The sequence below is a fragment of the Trichechus manatus genome, unplaced genomic scaffold (genome assembly GCF_000243295.1).
Source record: "Trichechus manatus latirostris isolate Lorelei unplaced genomic scaffold, TriManLat1.0 scaffold00018, whole genome shotgun sequence".
NCBI classification, from domain to species: domain Eukaryota; kingdom Metazoa; phylum Chordata; class Mammalia; order Sirenia; family Trichechidae; genus Trichechus; species Trichechus manatus.
Window position 1 is genome coordinate 3,627,835 of NW_004443954.1, and position 17,928 is coordinate 3,645,762.

At 40.9% G+C, this 17,928-nt stretch overlaps 2 protein-coding genes across 2 annotated transcripts in view; both read right to left on the reverse strand.

Moving 5' to 3' along the window:
- LY96 (lymphocyte antigen 96) overlaps nucleotides 1-897 on the reverse strand; it is a 34,286-nt gene extending 33,389 nt beyond the window's left edge. The window contains exon 1 of the mRNA XM_012554451.2: nucleotides 680-897. Within this exon, the coding sequence (XP_012409905.1) occupies nucleotides 680-791 (112 nt within the window). The 5' untranslated portion in view covers nucleotides 792-897. The remainder of the gene's footprint in view (nucleotides 1-679) is intronic.
- Nucleotides 898-6,540: 5,643 nt separating this feature from the next.
- On the reverse strand, nucleotides 6,541-15,582 carry TMEM70 (transmembrane protein 70). Its single transcript, XM_004372519.2, has 3 exons — nucleotides 15,350-15,582; nucleotides 13,758-13,863; nucleotides 6,541-7,632 (listed from the first exon to the last, which is right to left on the reverse strand). Exons 1-3 carry the CDS (start codon nucleotides 15,566-15,568, stop codon nucleotides 7,175-7,177), a joined length of 783 nt encoding a protein of 260 aa, XP_004372576.2. The 5' UTR covers nucleotides 15,569-15,582; the 3' UTR covers nucleotides 6,541-7,174.
- Nucleotides 15,583-17,928: the final 2,346 nt, after the last annotated feature.

Sequence of the window (17,928 nt, forward strand, 5' to 3'; positions counted from 1 at the left end):
GTCAGCTGATCTCAGTAAAGAGGGGAAGGTAGGGTTCACTCAGTCACCTTAACATTAGTCAACAGCTGATCTATATTTCTCCTTCCTCTTCTCCTTATAAGCCTTGTTGTGCCTAGTGTCTCTGAGCCATTTGCTTTTTCTGGAATCAGAATGATCTCCCTATATGCATATAGAATAAGTGCTCACAATAAACCTTCTGTTCAAATTTGGGTGAGCTGTGATTATTTTTAACATATCCAATTAGGAATATAATTCCAAGGGCCCTAAAAAAAATCAGAGCCCGGAGCAGAAACCAGTCTCAGGAGGCAGCTAGGATTGGTTCTACTTCCTCAAAAGGAAAAACAAGTAAGTCTTGGGGCTGGGGCAAAAACTCAGAGCAGGCAGTTCTACTGAAACCGGGAAGAACTCGAAACTAGGCTGAAGGCAGAGGTACCTAACCAGAGGGAACCACAGAAGCATTTGGAGGTCAACACAACACAATTTAGAGAGCCGAGAATCCTGTGAGGGATCGAGAAGATCCACACGGCGCAGTTACCAACCATCACTTTTCCCGTCAGCAGCAGCAGCAGCAGCTGGAACACTCAGTTGCTTCCTGTGTCCGGCCAGCAGCAGAGTCAGGTTCCTGTGAAAACTCACCGTTGAATTAGCTGAAACCATCTGTCGTTATTGTTTTACTTACCACAGTAGGTGTACCAAATACTTATATCCGAGGAGTTGCAGACCCAGCGTGGCTCCCCAAGCTCAGTAAATACAGAAGGAAACAGGGTGGAAAAAAGCACAAATTGGAACATGACTGAAAATCTCCAAAACTTCAAAAATGAAAGGAGGATAGCTAAGTAATCATCAGACGCTTCTCTTTCACTAAGCAGAAAAGATTTAGTCACCAGTCATGTGATTTCTGAGTTCCCATTTGACAATTTCCTCCTTTGTGCGCGTCTGTTTTAATATTTGAGCACTTCCTGTAATGGAAGAAAGGAAAACTAATCAGAATTTGCCTTTTTGAACACTTAATGCAATGAGAGTGACTGGAGCTTTAAAAACAAAACAAAACACTTCCCCGTCAACAGTAACAAAACCAGTCCTAGGGCTCCTTTAGAATCTCAACGGTGCTGCTTTTCCATTTGCAATACTATTCTCTCCAATAGCTCTTTATACAACAATTATTCATGGCCTGGAAACCAGGATCCAGAGAGCTGAACCGAACACAGTTTCATGCAAACTATTTCTGCTCAGCAACATGTTTAGCGACAGGGCAGGGGAGGGCTGGACAAGACCCCAGACATGGGACACTTGCTGTAGTGCTCCTCTGTGGGTGTGGGATTTACCAGTCCTCTGCCCCTATAGGGTCACTATGAGTCAGAATCAGAATTAAGTCAATGGCAATGGGTATTTCTGCCCCTGCCAGCTTTGAGAATGCACTCATCCGCGGCAAATACAGCTCAAAGCAATGTTTTGAGTCCTGATAATGGTCATTATTTTGTATGCAATATGCATTTCATTTCAAAGCTCTCACTCTGTTTTAGAAAAGTAGCTAATCCTTTACATGCTTTGCTACTTGAAATCCCTTTATAGGATATGGTTTTGAGGTTAGTAGCCAAAAATGGCATAACTCCATATCTAGCTGGAGCCTAAAAATCTAAAGTTTTAGAGGAAATTAATCATATGTTGGTAAAAGGTATAGAACTGTGCCACTTTCCCATTTCTAAAAAAGGCAAAAACCCAGATTGTAGTCTCAAAATATCATTTCCAACTAAAAGGAACCAGGACTCCTTGGGGAAACAGCTGATTCCAGGTCGGTGGCAGAAAATGTACAACATGAGCCTGGAACATTTTATCATATTAGATAGCCAATTTGAAGAGGGCCCCATTGACCAAAGAGGGATGTATCAGTTTCCTACTGCTGCTGTAACAAACTTAGTGGCTTAATACAATGCAAATGTATTCTCTTATAGAGCTGGCAGTCAGAAGTCAGAAATGAGTTTCACTAAAGTCATCAGAGCTGGTTCCTTCTGGAGGCTCTGAGGGGAGAATTTTTTCCTTCCCTTTTTCAGCTTCTAAACCCGTTGCCATCGAGTCAATTCTAACCCAGAGTGACCCTATACAGGACAGAGTAGAACTGCCCCATCGGGTTTCCAAGGAGTGGCTGGTAGATTCGAACTGCCAACTTTTGGTTAGCAGCCATAGCTCTTAACCACTATACCACCAGGGTTTCCATTCTGCTTCTAGTGGCCACTGACATTCCTTGGCTAGTAGCCCCTTCCTCCATCTTTGAAGCACATCATTCCAATCTCTGCTTCCGTTATCACATCACCTTTTCCTCTAATCTCGTCTCCCTCTTATAAGGACTTCTGTAATTATATTGATTTACTCGTATAATCCAGGATAATCTCCCCATCTCAAGATACTTAACCACATCTGCAAAGTCCCTTTTGCCATATAAAGGGCCAGGGATTCAAACATGAACATTTTAATCAAAACCAAAAAGCCAAACCCACTGCCGTTGAGTTGATTGCAACTCATAGCAACCCCATACAACAGAGTAGAACTGCCCCATAGGATTCCCAAGGAGCAGCTGGTGGATTCAAACTGCCGACCTTTTGGTTAGCAGCCAAACTCTTAACCACTATGCTACCAGGGTTTCCAAGGGGGGGCCATTATTCAGCCTACCACAGTGGGACTATATGAACACAGTAAGATAATAATTCCAGTGAATTAAAACACATCAAATATGTCTAAATTTACAAGCTCATAATAATTTTTTCTAAGTCTAATTGGTCATTCTGAGATGATGCTAGGAAACCAACTCTATTTTGAAAATTGGTAAATAAAGGGAGAAACTCAAGCATTTATCCTGACTTTTCTATACAAACTGAACTACTAACTAACCAAATAGTAGAGGAGGAAAGTTTTTCTTACCTTCTTTTACTCTTCTACCTATAGAAGTATTCCAGCTAATAAATGAAAAAGGAATAATAGAATATAACCATTTTGCAACACCTAATGAATTAAACAATCTAGGCACTGAGCATCGAGGGTTGCTAACATCACAAAGAGAGAGACAAAAAGACCTCTGAACCTCCTGATGGAAGAACACTGTGGTAGCTAGCCTCCAAGATGGCTCCCAATGAGCCTTACCTCCTGGTATTCATATCCTTATGTAGTCCCCTTCCACAGTGAATGAGGCTGACCTGTGTAACCAATAAAATATTGTACCATAACAGGGTAGGTCATAAAAGACATTGTGGCTTTCCCCTTGCTCTCTTTTGGAACGCTTGCTCTGGGAGAAACAAGCAGCCCTAAAGAGTGATCCATGTAGTGAAACACTGAGGCCTCCAGCCAAAAGCCAGCACCAACTTGTCAGTTGTGACCCCTCTTGGAAGCATGTTCTCCTGGCTCAGTCAAGCCTTTAGATGACAGCAACACCAGCTGACATCTTGGCTACTACCTCATCAGAGACCCTGAGCTAGAACCACCCAGTTAAGCCACTCCTGAATTCCTCACTTATAGTTACTGTACAATATAATATGTGTTTATTGCTGTTTTAAACTTCTAAGTTTTAGGGTAATTTGTCATTAAGCTATAGGTAGCTAATACAAACAATATCATCTGTGAGGTAGCCTTGTCCAGAGTAATCAAACCTGAATCTGAGAAAGCCTCAAGATACAACTACAAATTTACCGGAAATACAGAAGTCAGAGGAAAATGTTAAACTACACCATGGGGATGCAATCCGAAAAATCTAGACCGTAAGAAGATCTAAAGGACAAACAACTCAGTTTCTTCATTTGCAAGGGAACACACACGCATACACAGTGAAAGAAATGGAGGGGTCCATAGATCAGAAGAGTCTTAAAAGAGATTTCAGAATCACAATGTGTGAACCGTATTTGGATCGTGTAACAGTTAAGGTTGTGTGTCAGCTTGACTGGGCCATGATTCTCAGTGGTTTGGCAGTTATGACGTAGTTTGGCAGCTATGTAATGATGTAATCATCTCCACGATGAGCTCTGATTTAATCACCTCCATGATGAGATTGGCTATGAGCAGCCAATCAGTTGAAAAGGGGTTTCCTTGGGTGGGGGGAGGGGGCCTGCATCCAATATAGGTGGACTTCCTGGCAAAGCTCACTGGCTTTTGCTCTGCTCTGGATCCTGCATTAGCTCATCATCATCTGACTTCTGGTGCTTGGGACTTGAGCCAGCAGCCTGCCATCCTACTTGCCGAACTTGGATTCATCAGCCTCCGCAGCCTATGAGCCAGAAGCCTGCCATATGACCTGCCGATTTTGGGTTTGTCAGCCCCTGCAGCTACATGAGTTGGGAGAAGCCTCCAGCCTGACACCTGACCCACAGACCTGGAACTTTCCAGCATCTACAACCATGTGAGCCATTACCTTGATATAAATCTCTCTCTCTCTCTCTATATATATATGTGTGTGTGTGTGTGTATAACATATATATACATATATATAAACCAAACCCATTGCCATCGAGTTGATTCCGACTCATAGCGACCCTATAGGACAGAGTAGAACCACCCCATAGTTTCCAAGGAGCAGCAGGTGGAGTGATAGATCACTTTTGTGCCATGGTCTTGTAACTCCTACCCAAGTGATTGAGTGGGACTGTGCAAATAGAGTAATCGTGGCCCACCAAGGGGATTGGTCAGTTTTGCCATCCCACTGGGCTTGAAATGAACCGTCCCAGAGCCGGGAAAGGGAGGATCCTATCACCACCGAGGAAGGACAGCCAGGAGCAGAAAGTTTGTCCTTTGGACCCGTATCCTTACACTGAGAAGCTCCTGGAATCAGGAGACCGAGAGAGAGGATTGTAACCCTGAAGACACCAAGGAGTGGTGGGAGGAGAGACCAGCAGATCATGCGGTGGGCTTCCCGGCCCAAGGAGCAAGAAAGCTAAGTGCCTGGGGTGCCTCAGAGCACTTATTAGCAGGGGCTAAAAGACCTTTCTAACACTTGCCTGAGCAGGGCAGAGGCCTAGGGCCAGAGAGAGGTGTGCCTGCAAGCACAGCTGAAAAGAGGCTGCCCTGGTGGAAGAACTATGTCCTGAGTGTTCCAGCCTGAATTGCAACCTGTTACTTCCCTAATAAACCCTGTAATAATGAGTACTGTCTGTGAGTTGTGTGTGGCCATTGCAATGGATTATTGAACCCAGCAGAGAAGTAGACAGTGTCACGGGAGGGACGGTTGGTGTCAGAATTGGGAGAGATGGCGAAGAGAGGAGGCATGTCTGACCTCTGCCTCATAGGAGTCAGCCTTGGGCTGTTGATCTTAAATCTCCTTCCCCCTTGGGAAGTTAGGTCAGACACTGCCCCCATGCCATTTTTATGGGAGAATCCAGCCTAAGACAGACCATGATCCAAATGTTAAAAAAAAAAAAATCATGAAATAATTGAAAATTTGAACATACTGGGTATTTGATAACATTAGGGATGTTTCTAAGATATAATGGATGATACTGTGGGTTCTTTTTAAAGAAGTCCTTACCTTGTAGAGTTACAAAATTGCATATTTAAGAAAGAAATGTTAGGATGTCTGCTTTACTTAAGAGCAACAGGCAGGGAGAAGCCCAACCTGAGGGCCGAGTCAGCACCAATGTGGGTGAGTTGACAGTCTATCCAGTTGATCCTAATGAAAGGTGGGCTCTGAGTCTCAGAAAGACTAAAGGAGGTAGACAGCAAACACTTTTCTGCTTCAAGCTGTGTCCTGTGAATAAGCTTCTAGCAGCTTCAGACTCGAATAATCTTTCCCTGTGATCTAGAGATGCCCTGCTGCTTCTCCGGCACCCTGCCTCATACACACACGAGCCATGAAGATTAAGTTCGCCATCACGGCTGGCGACAGGAGACCTCAGGCAGCTCCATGAAGACTGGGCGTTTTGTTAACTGTGACTCTGGCAACTAGCACAGTACCTGACATACTCTAGGCACTCAAAAAATACCTAATGATCTAAAGAGCATGGTTTGTCGCCTACTGCTCCTTCCCAAATGGCTGAAAATCTTTCACAAGAATAAATGTTCCTTTTACAATCAGAAGTACAAAGTTTAAAATGCAAGTGTTTGGTAGAGTAGACATCACTGTTTTATAGAAGGTACTGTCCATCTGTTTAGTACAAATGACTGTTCTACTCTGATAGGGTACACGAAGGAAGACAGCACAGACGAACAAATGGGACCACCAAAGACACTGTTTGTATCACAATTTCCTGTAACCACACTTTCAATTGTACATGAAGATTCTTACTATTGAGACAAAGCCCCTACAGTGTTGTATTAAAAATCCTGTTTCCTTTGCCTGGCTTCCTCGCCGACAGTGTATTGAAAAATCCTGTTTCCTTTGCTGGGCTTCCTCCCCGTCCCAGCTTTGTATCTGAATCCTGCTGTTGCTTGGAGGTTATACGTAAACCCCACTGCACCTGCGTAGTATGATTAAGAATGTTGCTGATGAACCTTGTATGAATTCCCTACTTGGAAACCCCTTTAAAAGTAACTTGCCTGCCAGCCCTTGGCGAGCAGTCTTGGCAGCAGCAGCTCCAACTGACTCCTTTTCCTTGTACAACGAAATAAAGGTGTTTTTCCTGTTCTCCCACCTCAGTCTCTTGTTTACTGGCCAATACGAGCCATGCCGAGCAAGAACCTGGGGTTTCCACCTGGTAACACTATAGGCAACCATGCCAGAGGAGTTAGGCAAAAACTTGTGCTATGAACCAAAGAAGACAGATTAATATTACTTCCCATCATTTGTGAATGTTAAAAAATGTTTTTTAATGTGGGAAAAGATAGTATCTACTCACTTAGAAAACATCCAAACACTAAGAAAAAGGTAACTCCCCTGTTTACCTCTGACTTACAATCCCATGGCTTAGAGGCAACCATGCTTATTATATACATAGCATTTATAAAATAATCCATGTATACACCAGCATATACATATATATTCACATACTTTTTTAAAACACAAATAGAAAAATGCATGTTTTGTTTTTCAAACATAGCTTATTATAAAGGATCATCATTCACTGAAAATTAACTAAAAGCTCTGTTTGATAGGATTTGAAAGCGTTTTAGCAGTCACTAACAGATACAAAAGTAATGGCAATTTTATTATTGTACATTGAAAGATAAATCACACTTAAGCACAGACATAAAAATAACAAACTCATTTCTCATCTTTAAGCTGTTTCTTTTCACTAGCTTCTTCCATATCAAAAGTGAATGGTTTGTCATAACCCATTAGATGGTTATAGTCTTCAGGGTTTGGAAAGAGCACTGGATTAACTAATAATGATTTGGTTTTAGCATAAAATGTGGTAAACATATGTGTGCTGTCTGGAATCTTCACGTCATTCTGGCGAAACACTGTACTCGTCTCTGAAAGCACGACACTGTAAGTAATGGCTTTATAAGTGTCTGTTGTGGCCTCGTGGTACAAGCGAACGACATAGCCTTTTGTAACAAAGTGAAGCAGCACCGGAGTGATCACTGTAAAGCTTCCTATGATGCCATAAAATAAGATCTGCAAAGGCAGACTTCCAAATATAATATTATTTTGTGCAAAAATATATGGTAGAAAAGCAAGGCTGATGGCACTTGTAGAATAAGAGAAACACTTCACACCTAAATGGGAGAAAAAAAAAAAAAGGAGGGGGTTAATACTTACACGTTTTATAAAAGAATCAATCTATCCTACTAGCTTTTCTATCTTTTTTCTTACTGTATCTTCATCAAAACAACAATAAAACCAAAACACACATATAGTGCTTATTACATGTCAGGCTCTGTTTTAAGCACTTTACAATTTTATTCATCAGACAAAGCCCGATGAAGCATATGTATAATTATTATTACCATCGTACCCATCTAACAGATGAGAAAAATGAGGCACTCACCCAACATCTCATAGCTAGCAAATGACCGAGATGGGACTCAAACCCAAGCAATCTGGCTCTGGAGCCCATGTCATTGACTGTTACAAAGCACTGCCTCTCTAGGCGGGAAACTGCTTTAGGGTTAAATGGCCCCTAGCTCGGTTCCCCAGTAAAAGATTTAATATTATTCAAAGATCTTTGTTAATACTATAAAGCTGATTCATCGGCATATCGTCAAATAAGACTTTCTGTTAACAAGCACTTCCACATATCTAACATACAATAATCAAACATGGGAACTTTATCAGGCTAAGTGCCAAGGACCGAAGCAGCAAATCCCCCAAAAAATAACACCAGTGGCTAAAAAATATATGGGAAAAGTATTCAGTTTCTCTAGCAAGAAGAACATTCAATTTAAAAGTGTGATAAAATTTTTATCTATCACATTAAATGACTTAAAATTTAATTTTTATTAGTTTTAACTTATAATTTTAACATGATCCCAATAAAAATATCATCTTTTTTTTTAACATAGACAAGTTGAGATCCTGGGCAAGTTGATTATAAAATTCATTTAGAAGAACAAAAAAGCAAAAAAAAAAAAAAAAAAGAGAGAGAAAAAGCAACAAGGAGGTGGTTAGCCTTCCCAAATATTAAAACATAATATAAAGACTCTATTATTAAAACAGTATGGTATCGTTATAGAAATAAACACACAGATTAGTGGAACAAAATCCAGTTGCAATAAACCCAATTGCATAAGGAAATATAGTTATTCGATAAAGGTAAAATGTAAAACCAGTGGGGAAAAGACAGACTTTTTAATAAGTGATGTTGGGACAACTAGGTAGCCATATAGAAAAAAATAAAATTCAATTCATCCATCATAACATATACCAGAAATATTCCAAATAGTCCAGAGATATAAATGTAAAAAACAAAATCATAGAGCTACCAGAAGAAAATATTCATGAAGTCCCTTATAATCTGGGAATGGAAAAACTTTTCAATTTATGATTCAAAATACAGAAGCAATTAGAGAGAAAGACTGATACATCTGACTACATTAAAAAGATGTACAATGATATAAACACCATAAACACAGTAAAAAGACAAATGAGAAACTAGAAAAAATATTTGCAGCTTCTATCACAAAAGGTTCATATCCCAAATATGTAAAAGGTTTCTAGAATATGAGAGAAAAAGACTAACTCTATACATATATACAAACATACAAGATATATGAGCAGAAAGTTCATAGAAATAAAAACACACATGGCCCTTAAAGAGGTGAAATAATGCTAAACCTCATTCATAAGAAACATGTAACTAAAACTACAGTAAGTGTTCTAGGTTGATTTGTGTCCCCCAGAAGGTATGTCCAAGTCCTAGCCCTGGTATCAGTGAACTTGACAGTATTTGGAAATAGCATCTTGGCAGATGTAATTAGTTAAATGCGTACGAAGTCATACTGGAATAGGGTGGCCCTAATTCAATATGACTGGTGTTCTTAGAAGGGACAACAAACAGAGACACACAGAGGGGAGACAGCCACATAAAGATGGCAGCAGAGATTTCGAGTTACAATGCAACAAGCCAAGGAATGCAAAGGCTACCAGAAGCTGGAAGAAACGAGGAAGGATCTTCCCCTAGAGCCTTCAGAGAGAGCATGGCCCTGCTAACACACTCAATTCCGACTTCTAGTCTCCAGAGCTGTGAAGGACTAGAACTTTCTGCTGTTTTTAGCCACCCACTTTGTGGTACTCTGTCATGGCAGCTGTAGGAAAATAATACAGTAAGATGCTGTTTTCCACCCAAATTGGCAAAAACACAAAAGTCTGACAACATACTCTGTTGTGAGACGATGGCAAAGCAGATAGTCCTATGCACTGCTGTTAGTAATGCAAAATCGTGTAACTGCTAAGGAGGAAAAAATGTGGCAACATCTAGCAAAATTACATCTGTATTTATGCTTCGACCCAAGCAATCCTATCTCTAAGAATCTCTATCAAAGATACCCAACCAAAATATGAAATGACATACACATGAAAATATTATAGCACTATTCATACTGGAAACTACCCAAATGACCATCAATTAAGGACTAGATAAATCAATTATGGTAGCTGTACATAATGGAACACCGTGAAGCTGTTAAAAGTAACAAGAAAGAGCTTTATGTATTGTTATGGAGTCATCTCCGGGGTACAATGTTAATGGAAAAGTGAAGGTGCAGAGCGGTGTAGGTGGTATGTCACCACTTACCTAAGAAAGGGCAGTAAGGAATAGAACACATTCTCTCTCATCGTCTCTCTCTCTGTCTCACACACACACACATCTACAAATGAAAACAGTAATCCACAGAAAAATAAGGTAGAAGGGGAGGGAAGAGGAAGAGTGAACTTTACCAAAACCTTATTAAAAAAATATCAACCATTATTCTGCCTTTCTTATAAACCCCATATTCTAGAGTACCAAATAGTTGATGAGTATAAGCTGTTTGTTTTTTAATAGAATTCCAGCTACTAAATGGAGAAGGAATGAGAAAGAATCACCATCTTGGAACCCTTTATGAAGTAATACACCTAGATAATAATCATCAATTGTTTAAACATTAGGTGAAAGGCTGATGGGCCAGGCTGACAGTATCTAAAACCATGATCAGCTGTGCATCCTGATGTGATACACAGGAAGTACAAAGCACCATCCACGGATGATTCCTGCCCAAAAAATAAAATTATGCCCTTTGGGTCAGTAGTCCCACCTCTGGGACTTTACCCGTTAAAAAAAAAAAAAAAAAAAAGTGAAACAATTTACTAGGTTAAAAGCTTTTCATTACAATGTTTTTATGATACTCAAATGCTAGGAATACCTTAAATGTCCAACAATAGGGTAAGTGATTAAATTTTAACATTTATATGCTAAAATATTGTATAGCCATCGACAATGATATGTATAAAAACATTTGGAAAATACTTTTGATACAATGCTGACAGGAAAAAAGATCAGTATACAGATTTATATATTCAAAAAAATGCAGAGAAAAAGAACTAGAAATATGCCAAAATATCTACCTCTGCTTGGTAGAATTTTTGACAATTTTTTTCCTGCCTATTTATACTTTTCCATTGTTTTTTAAAAAAAACCACATACTACTTTGCTAATCAGACAGAAAAAGATTTTACGATGTAATCTTATTTAACGAGTATAATCAATTATTTTAAGTAAATGTTGCATTAAAGTATATTTGAATACATTCAAATTAATGGAAAATGGCTAATATATCTGGTACCGTTGGGGAATCAAAGAAGCCTCCAGGTTTAAGGTTTAATTCTCTATCTTACATCACTAATTTAAAAATATTTCTTTCCTTCCTCTCACAGGCAGTTGCTAAGACATTGGAACACATGAGATACAATGAGGACCAAGTTGTCTCCTGCATGAAAAGCTGAAACTCCTCAGCGCTTCCAAACTCTCTCTTTTTTTTGCCACTACTCTTGTTACACTGTAGTGAGTAGAATAGTGTCCTCCCAGAATTCATGTCCACCCAGAACCTCAGCATGTGGCCTTACTTGGAAACAGGGTCTTTGCAGATGCATGAAGGTAAGGATGGAGATGAGATCATACTGGACCGGGGGGCCCTAAAGCCAATGAGAGTCTTTACAAGGGACAGCCAAGGACACACAGAGACAGAGAAAGAGGCAGAGATTGGAATGGTGCAGCTACAAGCCAACAAACACCAAGGGCTGCCAGAGCACCAGAAGCTGGGAGAAGCAAGGAAGGATTCTCCCCCAGGGCCTTCAAAGGGAGCATGGCCCTGTTGACACCTTAATTTCAGACTTCTAGCTCCAGAACTGTGAGAGAATGTATTTTTGTTGTTTTAAGCCACCAAGTTTGTGATAATTTGTCATGGCACCTCTTAGAAAGTGATACACACATATACTTTTATTTTGCCTAGAGCTAAGTAAGGGCTATTTTCTAAACGTATTCTGGGCTTTCCCACCTTTTCATCCCTGCTCATACTTCTGTGCCTGGGATGGCCTTCTTTCACATCTCTTCACATTCAAATTCCACTCATGTTAAAATGATGAAATGCCATCACGCTGAAGCCCTTTCTGCACTACCGCTTTCTTTCCCTAATCTGAAAATATGTATCTTCTGAAATCAAATCCATGTTCTCTCTAAATATTATAAATGATTTATTATGATTATTATGATGTATTCATCTTATCTTTCTGACCAGACACTAAGATCCTGAAGGGCAAGATCTGAAGGGCTTTATCTCTGAATCTCTCTTGCAAAGCCCCTGGCACAATGCACAGCACATACGGTATCGGTAATTATTTTTTGTTGAATTAACAACAACTGTCAACTAAAACGACCTTCAGTTGTCTTTAGACTCGGACCCGTGTGATAGTTCAGAGAACCTCCAAGATTGGCACCTCTATCTTAACATCTGTCCCTCAGCTCTACATAGAAAAAGTGTAGGATAATCCATTATATGATTGTCTATTAATCATAATATTGAAAGAATTCAAACATTAAATTCCCCTACAAGTTAAAATCATAGAATTTTGAATACCATGGACAGCTATACTCTTCCACAAATATTACATACTACCCACATCAAAATTATATTTAATTTTTTGTATTTATATGCTTCTTTTGTCCAGATGGAGTCAAGTGAGAACAAGAAATAAATTGATAAACCTTCCCTATATTTGAAGGAATGGTCTGTGTTCAGATGGAAGGGTACCGTGGGGGTCACCGTTAAAACACATCTCAATGGCATTAATCCTGGTATCCCAGGTCTGGTATGGGACACCAGGCTCAATAGTCTGCTTATATATTGTCTTCTGAAGAAATTTCCAAGCACTCAAAATCGATTATTCCAATAACTCTACTCAATCGTGATTACAATCAGTCTTTATTCTCAAAAAATTTTAAATTAGCTAAAATTGTACCTTAAACATACTCTATTTTATTGTCACAAACTTGAGAACTTACAGGCTTCCAGAGTAAGTTTTAGATGACTGCTTCACACCAACCAGCATGATCAAACACACAAATGCAAATGTGGGTGCTGAAATCTTCTGGCCATACCTGATTATAAAGTAATCCTCCACATGGTTCAGGGTACACTTTTTTTTAGATTATAAACCAGAAACACAACCTCAGGGAACTTAACATCACACACCTCACTAAGTTGTTCTGACCTTCCCTACCAAATTACTCCTTACTAAATACTAAACTACAATCTAAGAAAAGTGCTTCAAGCTCAGAGGTATTCAATATGCTGTCTTTCTCTTCTGTGATCTAACTCGCTACCACCTGGAAAACCCACTAAATGTTGAAAATTCTAAGATTATCTTAAAAATACATAAAACATGTATTTCTTTAATTACAAAAACACACTGCATGCCCATTTTGTTCCCCTACCCTACTTCCCAAAGATAACTACTCTGAAGAGGTTTTCGGCCATTTTTTTCCTCTGCATACTCAAACATTACAGAAATACATAATTTTTTTGTTTTGCTGTTAAACATTCCAAGAGAGCGGTGACCACAGCATGGAAGCTCAAGGAAAATTCACGTGATCTATGTGAATGCCCAACCATAAGCTCACAAAGTTAAAACATAGCCTTCAAAAATCTTTTTCAAACCTCCAAAAAAATGTAAAGGTCTCAATCTCTACATCTTATTAACAGGCTCCAAGAAAAAGAAATTATAATCTAATTTTTTCCTAGTGCCTTCTCATTGTTGTTGTTAAGACTCGTAGTTAAGAGAGGCTAAAATACTGTAATAGGTAAATGTATGGTAAGTGTAATTTTTACAATTAAAAGAAAAGCACATACTCCTACTTCCGATTACTCACCAAATACTGTTCGGGCCAGATTCCCAGTATAGATCAGCCTCCCGTCTTCTGATTTTTCAAGTTGTGTATGTAAACATCGAACACATCCTTCCCAACAAACTGGTATCTATTGAAACAGAGACCATTATAACGTGAGTACACAGTACTTTGCATTTAAGATCAACTATAAAATTTTTTTTTTAATTTTTTAATGCAATGCAGAGTAGAAGACAACTTATCATATGAGATGACAAAAATAATTCTCCCAAATAATTACCCAAAACCCACTGCCGTGGAGTTGATTCCAACTCATAGCGACCCCATTGGGTTTCCGAGGCTGTAAATCTCTACGGAAGCAGACTGCCACATCTTTCTCCCACAAAGCCAGTGGTGGGTGGAACTCTGACCTTCCAGTTAGCAGTAGATCACTTAACCACTGCACCACCAGGGCTCCTTAAATAATCTACAGAACAAAACAAATCAAACTGGCTAAGAAAATGGCTTTCCTTAATCCCAGTCACAAGTAGACACGTGCTTAGTTGGAGTTTGAAGACCTAGGTTTCAATCCCAACTCCTCAGCTTTTTAGATCTAGTGTAAGCTTAAATAATTTAATAGTTTAAAGTTTCTCCTATTCTGCTGTTAAATGAGAACATTGCTCTCATACGATTGTTTTAAAGATTTAAATGCATTATCTTTTCAAAATATGAATAAAAATAACAAAACACTGCAAACAGCTTTATTTACTTGAAGTCTAGACCATTTTCAATACTTCTAAAATAAATATTGTATAGCTAGTATAAAAAATAATAAGAGCAACAATTTTCTTACAGAACTTGTAAATACTTCACACTCCGTTTCTCTTAATCATTACCAAAAAAACTTACTCGAGATCTCTTATCAAATTTCGGAAGCATAAAAAGTTCCCAGAAAGTCCAAAAATGAATTTCACAGCGCACACACTTCAAAATGTAAATGGTTTGACTGATTCCTTTATGCTGAAATTTAACTGCATTCCAATCCCACTTTATGCATTTTCTCCAAGTTTCAATCAGGTTTGCCAATCCTGACATTTCACTGGGCAGGATCAGGAAATAATTTGTTCAAATTAAAGTGGATGGGTTAACGTCTACATCCCTTCCTTCCCGGAGGCCAAAACCCAAAAAAATCAAACCCACTGCCATCGCAGAGGCCAAAGGATTCCCAAAAATAGAGCCATCTAATAAAAAACATAATAGACTAGAAGTCTTTTGGTCTGTCTCCAGGTTCTGCATCCAATTTCTTTGCAAATTAACCCTTCCCAACTTCCGTTCAAGGATAGAAAAGTAGAATAAACCGAGTCATCACAAGCCCGCACTATTTGGAACCCCCTGGAAAAGTAACCACGTTCCCACGGGTACTCCTAGACTCGCTGGCGCTGTGAACCCCGGGAGCTCAAGCCGGTTCTCCAAGCCAAGGCCTGCTACTTCTGCAAGCCCTGCAGACGTCCTTCCGCACTGCGGCCAGGGGGCATGACGGAGGGGACGGAGTCTTGCAGACAGGGGTTCGACACTACGCCTACCCCCTGCCCTCACCCTCACCCCCACCCCGGCGCGCCCGGCCTCGGATGGCTGACCTGCGCTCGCCCCGGACGCCCCAGAGGCAGCGCAGCTCCCCGCAGCCCTGCGCTCCCGCCGCGGACCGGCGCCGAGGGACCGCTGCAGGAGGCCACCCGTGGGGCAGCCGCCCTGGGGTCTCGGAACGCGGCAGACGCCCACGGCACCGCCCTCTTCCCACCGAGCCGCAGTCCGGCCGCCCACCGGCCCCCCAACGCCAGAAGCAGCATTCCGCGCATGAGAAGTGGCCGGGACAGCCAGACCTCAAGAGCCCACTCCCGACCCGACGCCCCGCCCCTACAGGCCCGCCAGGCCGGATTGGCGGCGCGCGCGTGCGCGGAATACGCGGCCTTCCTGCAACCTTCCCCTCCACGTGCTGTCCCTGCGGGCTGAGATTTGAACGGTGCTGCAGTGACCTGGACCGCCCGAAAATGCCCAGCCTGTCCGCGGCTCCCCTTCCGGGAGAAGTTGGCGCCTTTCTACCGTCACACGGAGTCGCTATGAGTCGAAAATCAACTCGATGGCACCTAACAACGATAACATGACATTGTTATCAGGACAAGTGGGGGAAACCGTGTTAGAAGGACAAAGCCTTGAAGCCACAGTTAAATCATTCACTATCGTGGACGTCATTTTCTAGGCCCCTAAAAATTGTTTCCTTTGCAGAAAATGATTCTGGCCTATTGACACAGAAGGTGTAATACTTTTTTATGATATAATGTCAACAAAAATGAATGGTGAATTATCCGATCCTTGGGTTGGTAGAAGGAGCCCTGGTGGTGCAGTGGTTAAGCCATCGGCTGCTAACCAATAGATCGGTGTGCAACCCACCAGGGGCTCCACAGGAGAAAGATGTGGCAATCTTCTGCAATCTGCTTCCGTTAAGATTACAGCCTCAGAAACCCTATGGGGCAGTTCTACTGTATTCTATAGGGTCAACATATGTCAGCGTGACTCCACCACAAAGGGTTGGGTTTGGTTTGGTTTTGTAGAAAATAAATGGAAGTTGTTCCTATAATGTTGGTAACCCATAAACCCATTGCCAATTCCAACTCATATAGAGACCCTATAGAATAGAGCAGAACTACCCCCATAGGGTTTCCGAGGAGCAGCTGGTGGATTTGAACAGCTAGTCTTTTGGTTAGCAGCCAGGCTCTTAAGCACTGCGCCACCAGGGCTTCATAATATTGGTACTTGTTATCCAATCTGTCTTGGAAACTGCCGACTTTTTGGTTAACAGCCATAGCTCTTAACCACTACACCACTTTTAATATTGCTACTTGGGGCTTGAATTTTTTCTTCAGTTCTTTCAGCCTGGGAAATGTAGAGCGTGTTCTTCCGTTTTGGTTTTCTCACTCTACATCTCTGCACATTTCATTATAATACTTTGTCTTCTCAAGCTGCCCTTTGAAATCTTCTGTTCAGCTCTTTTGTCATTTCTTCCATTAACTTCAGCTATTCTATGTTCAAGAGCTAGTTTCAGAGTCTCTTCCGACATCCATTTTGGTCTTTTCTTTCTTTCCTGTCTTTTCAATAACCTTTTACTTTCTTCATGTATGATGTCCCTGATGTCATCCCACAACTCTTCTGGTCTTCAGTCATTAGTGTTCAATGCGTCAAATCTATTCTTGAGATGGTCTCCAAATTCAGGTGGGATATACTCAAGGTTGTATTTTGGCTCTTGTGGATTTGTTTTAATTTTCTTCAGCTTCAGCTTGAACTTGCATATGAGTAATTGATGGTCTGTTCTGCAGTCGGCCCCTGGTCGTGTTCTGACTGATGATATTGAGCTTTTCCGTCGTCTCTTTCCACAGATGTAGTTGATTTGATTCCTGTGTATTCCATCTGGTGAGGTCTGCCTGTAGAGTCGCTGTTTACGTTGTTGAAAAAAGGTGTTTGCAATGAATAACTCCTTGGTCTTGCAAAGTTCTACTTTGCCATCTCTGGGCGTTGTTTAGTAATGCAATGAAGAAAAGGGGAAGACAGAAAGGAAGAAAAAAGTACTTTCTGAAGTCAAAGGAGGAACAATGTGATTGCAAATGTGTCCACAGCCTCGTCTTCTACACCCCATTGCCTTTCCTCCCCACCAGACTGTATTCTGAGATACCATTACAAACAAGAAACTTTGTTTGGTAATGATTTTTTGCAAAGGCTTTGAAAGATTAACCCAAGACAGTTTGTTCCGTTTTTGCAATTCTAAAAAAGCCATACATGTCATCGGCCACATCAACTAAAAACGCCTTTCAGACAAAAGTCATTAATTCCACAAACACTTGTTCGTCTGTATCTTGCCTTTGTTGGTGTGTTACAGAACGGTGCCTAGTTGAGCAACTTGTAATGGTGTTTTGGCCTTACATTCCCTTCATGCCACAGTCCCCGAACATAGCAAAGGGTGAACTTTATTTAGCCGTTTCAGCCTTTCTGGAAAGGTGCCTGAATCTAACCACAAGAAAGCAAGTAAAAGGGTAGGCTTATGGAAGAGGGAGAAAGGCAGGGTGAAGCACAGAGGAGGCTTGGAGTGAAAAAGATGGCCCCAGAATTGAGTAATGATGACAGTCGCCTGGACTTCAGTGAGTGAGTTCCGAATGGAGAAGAACCG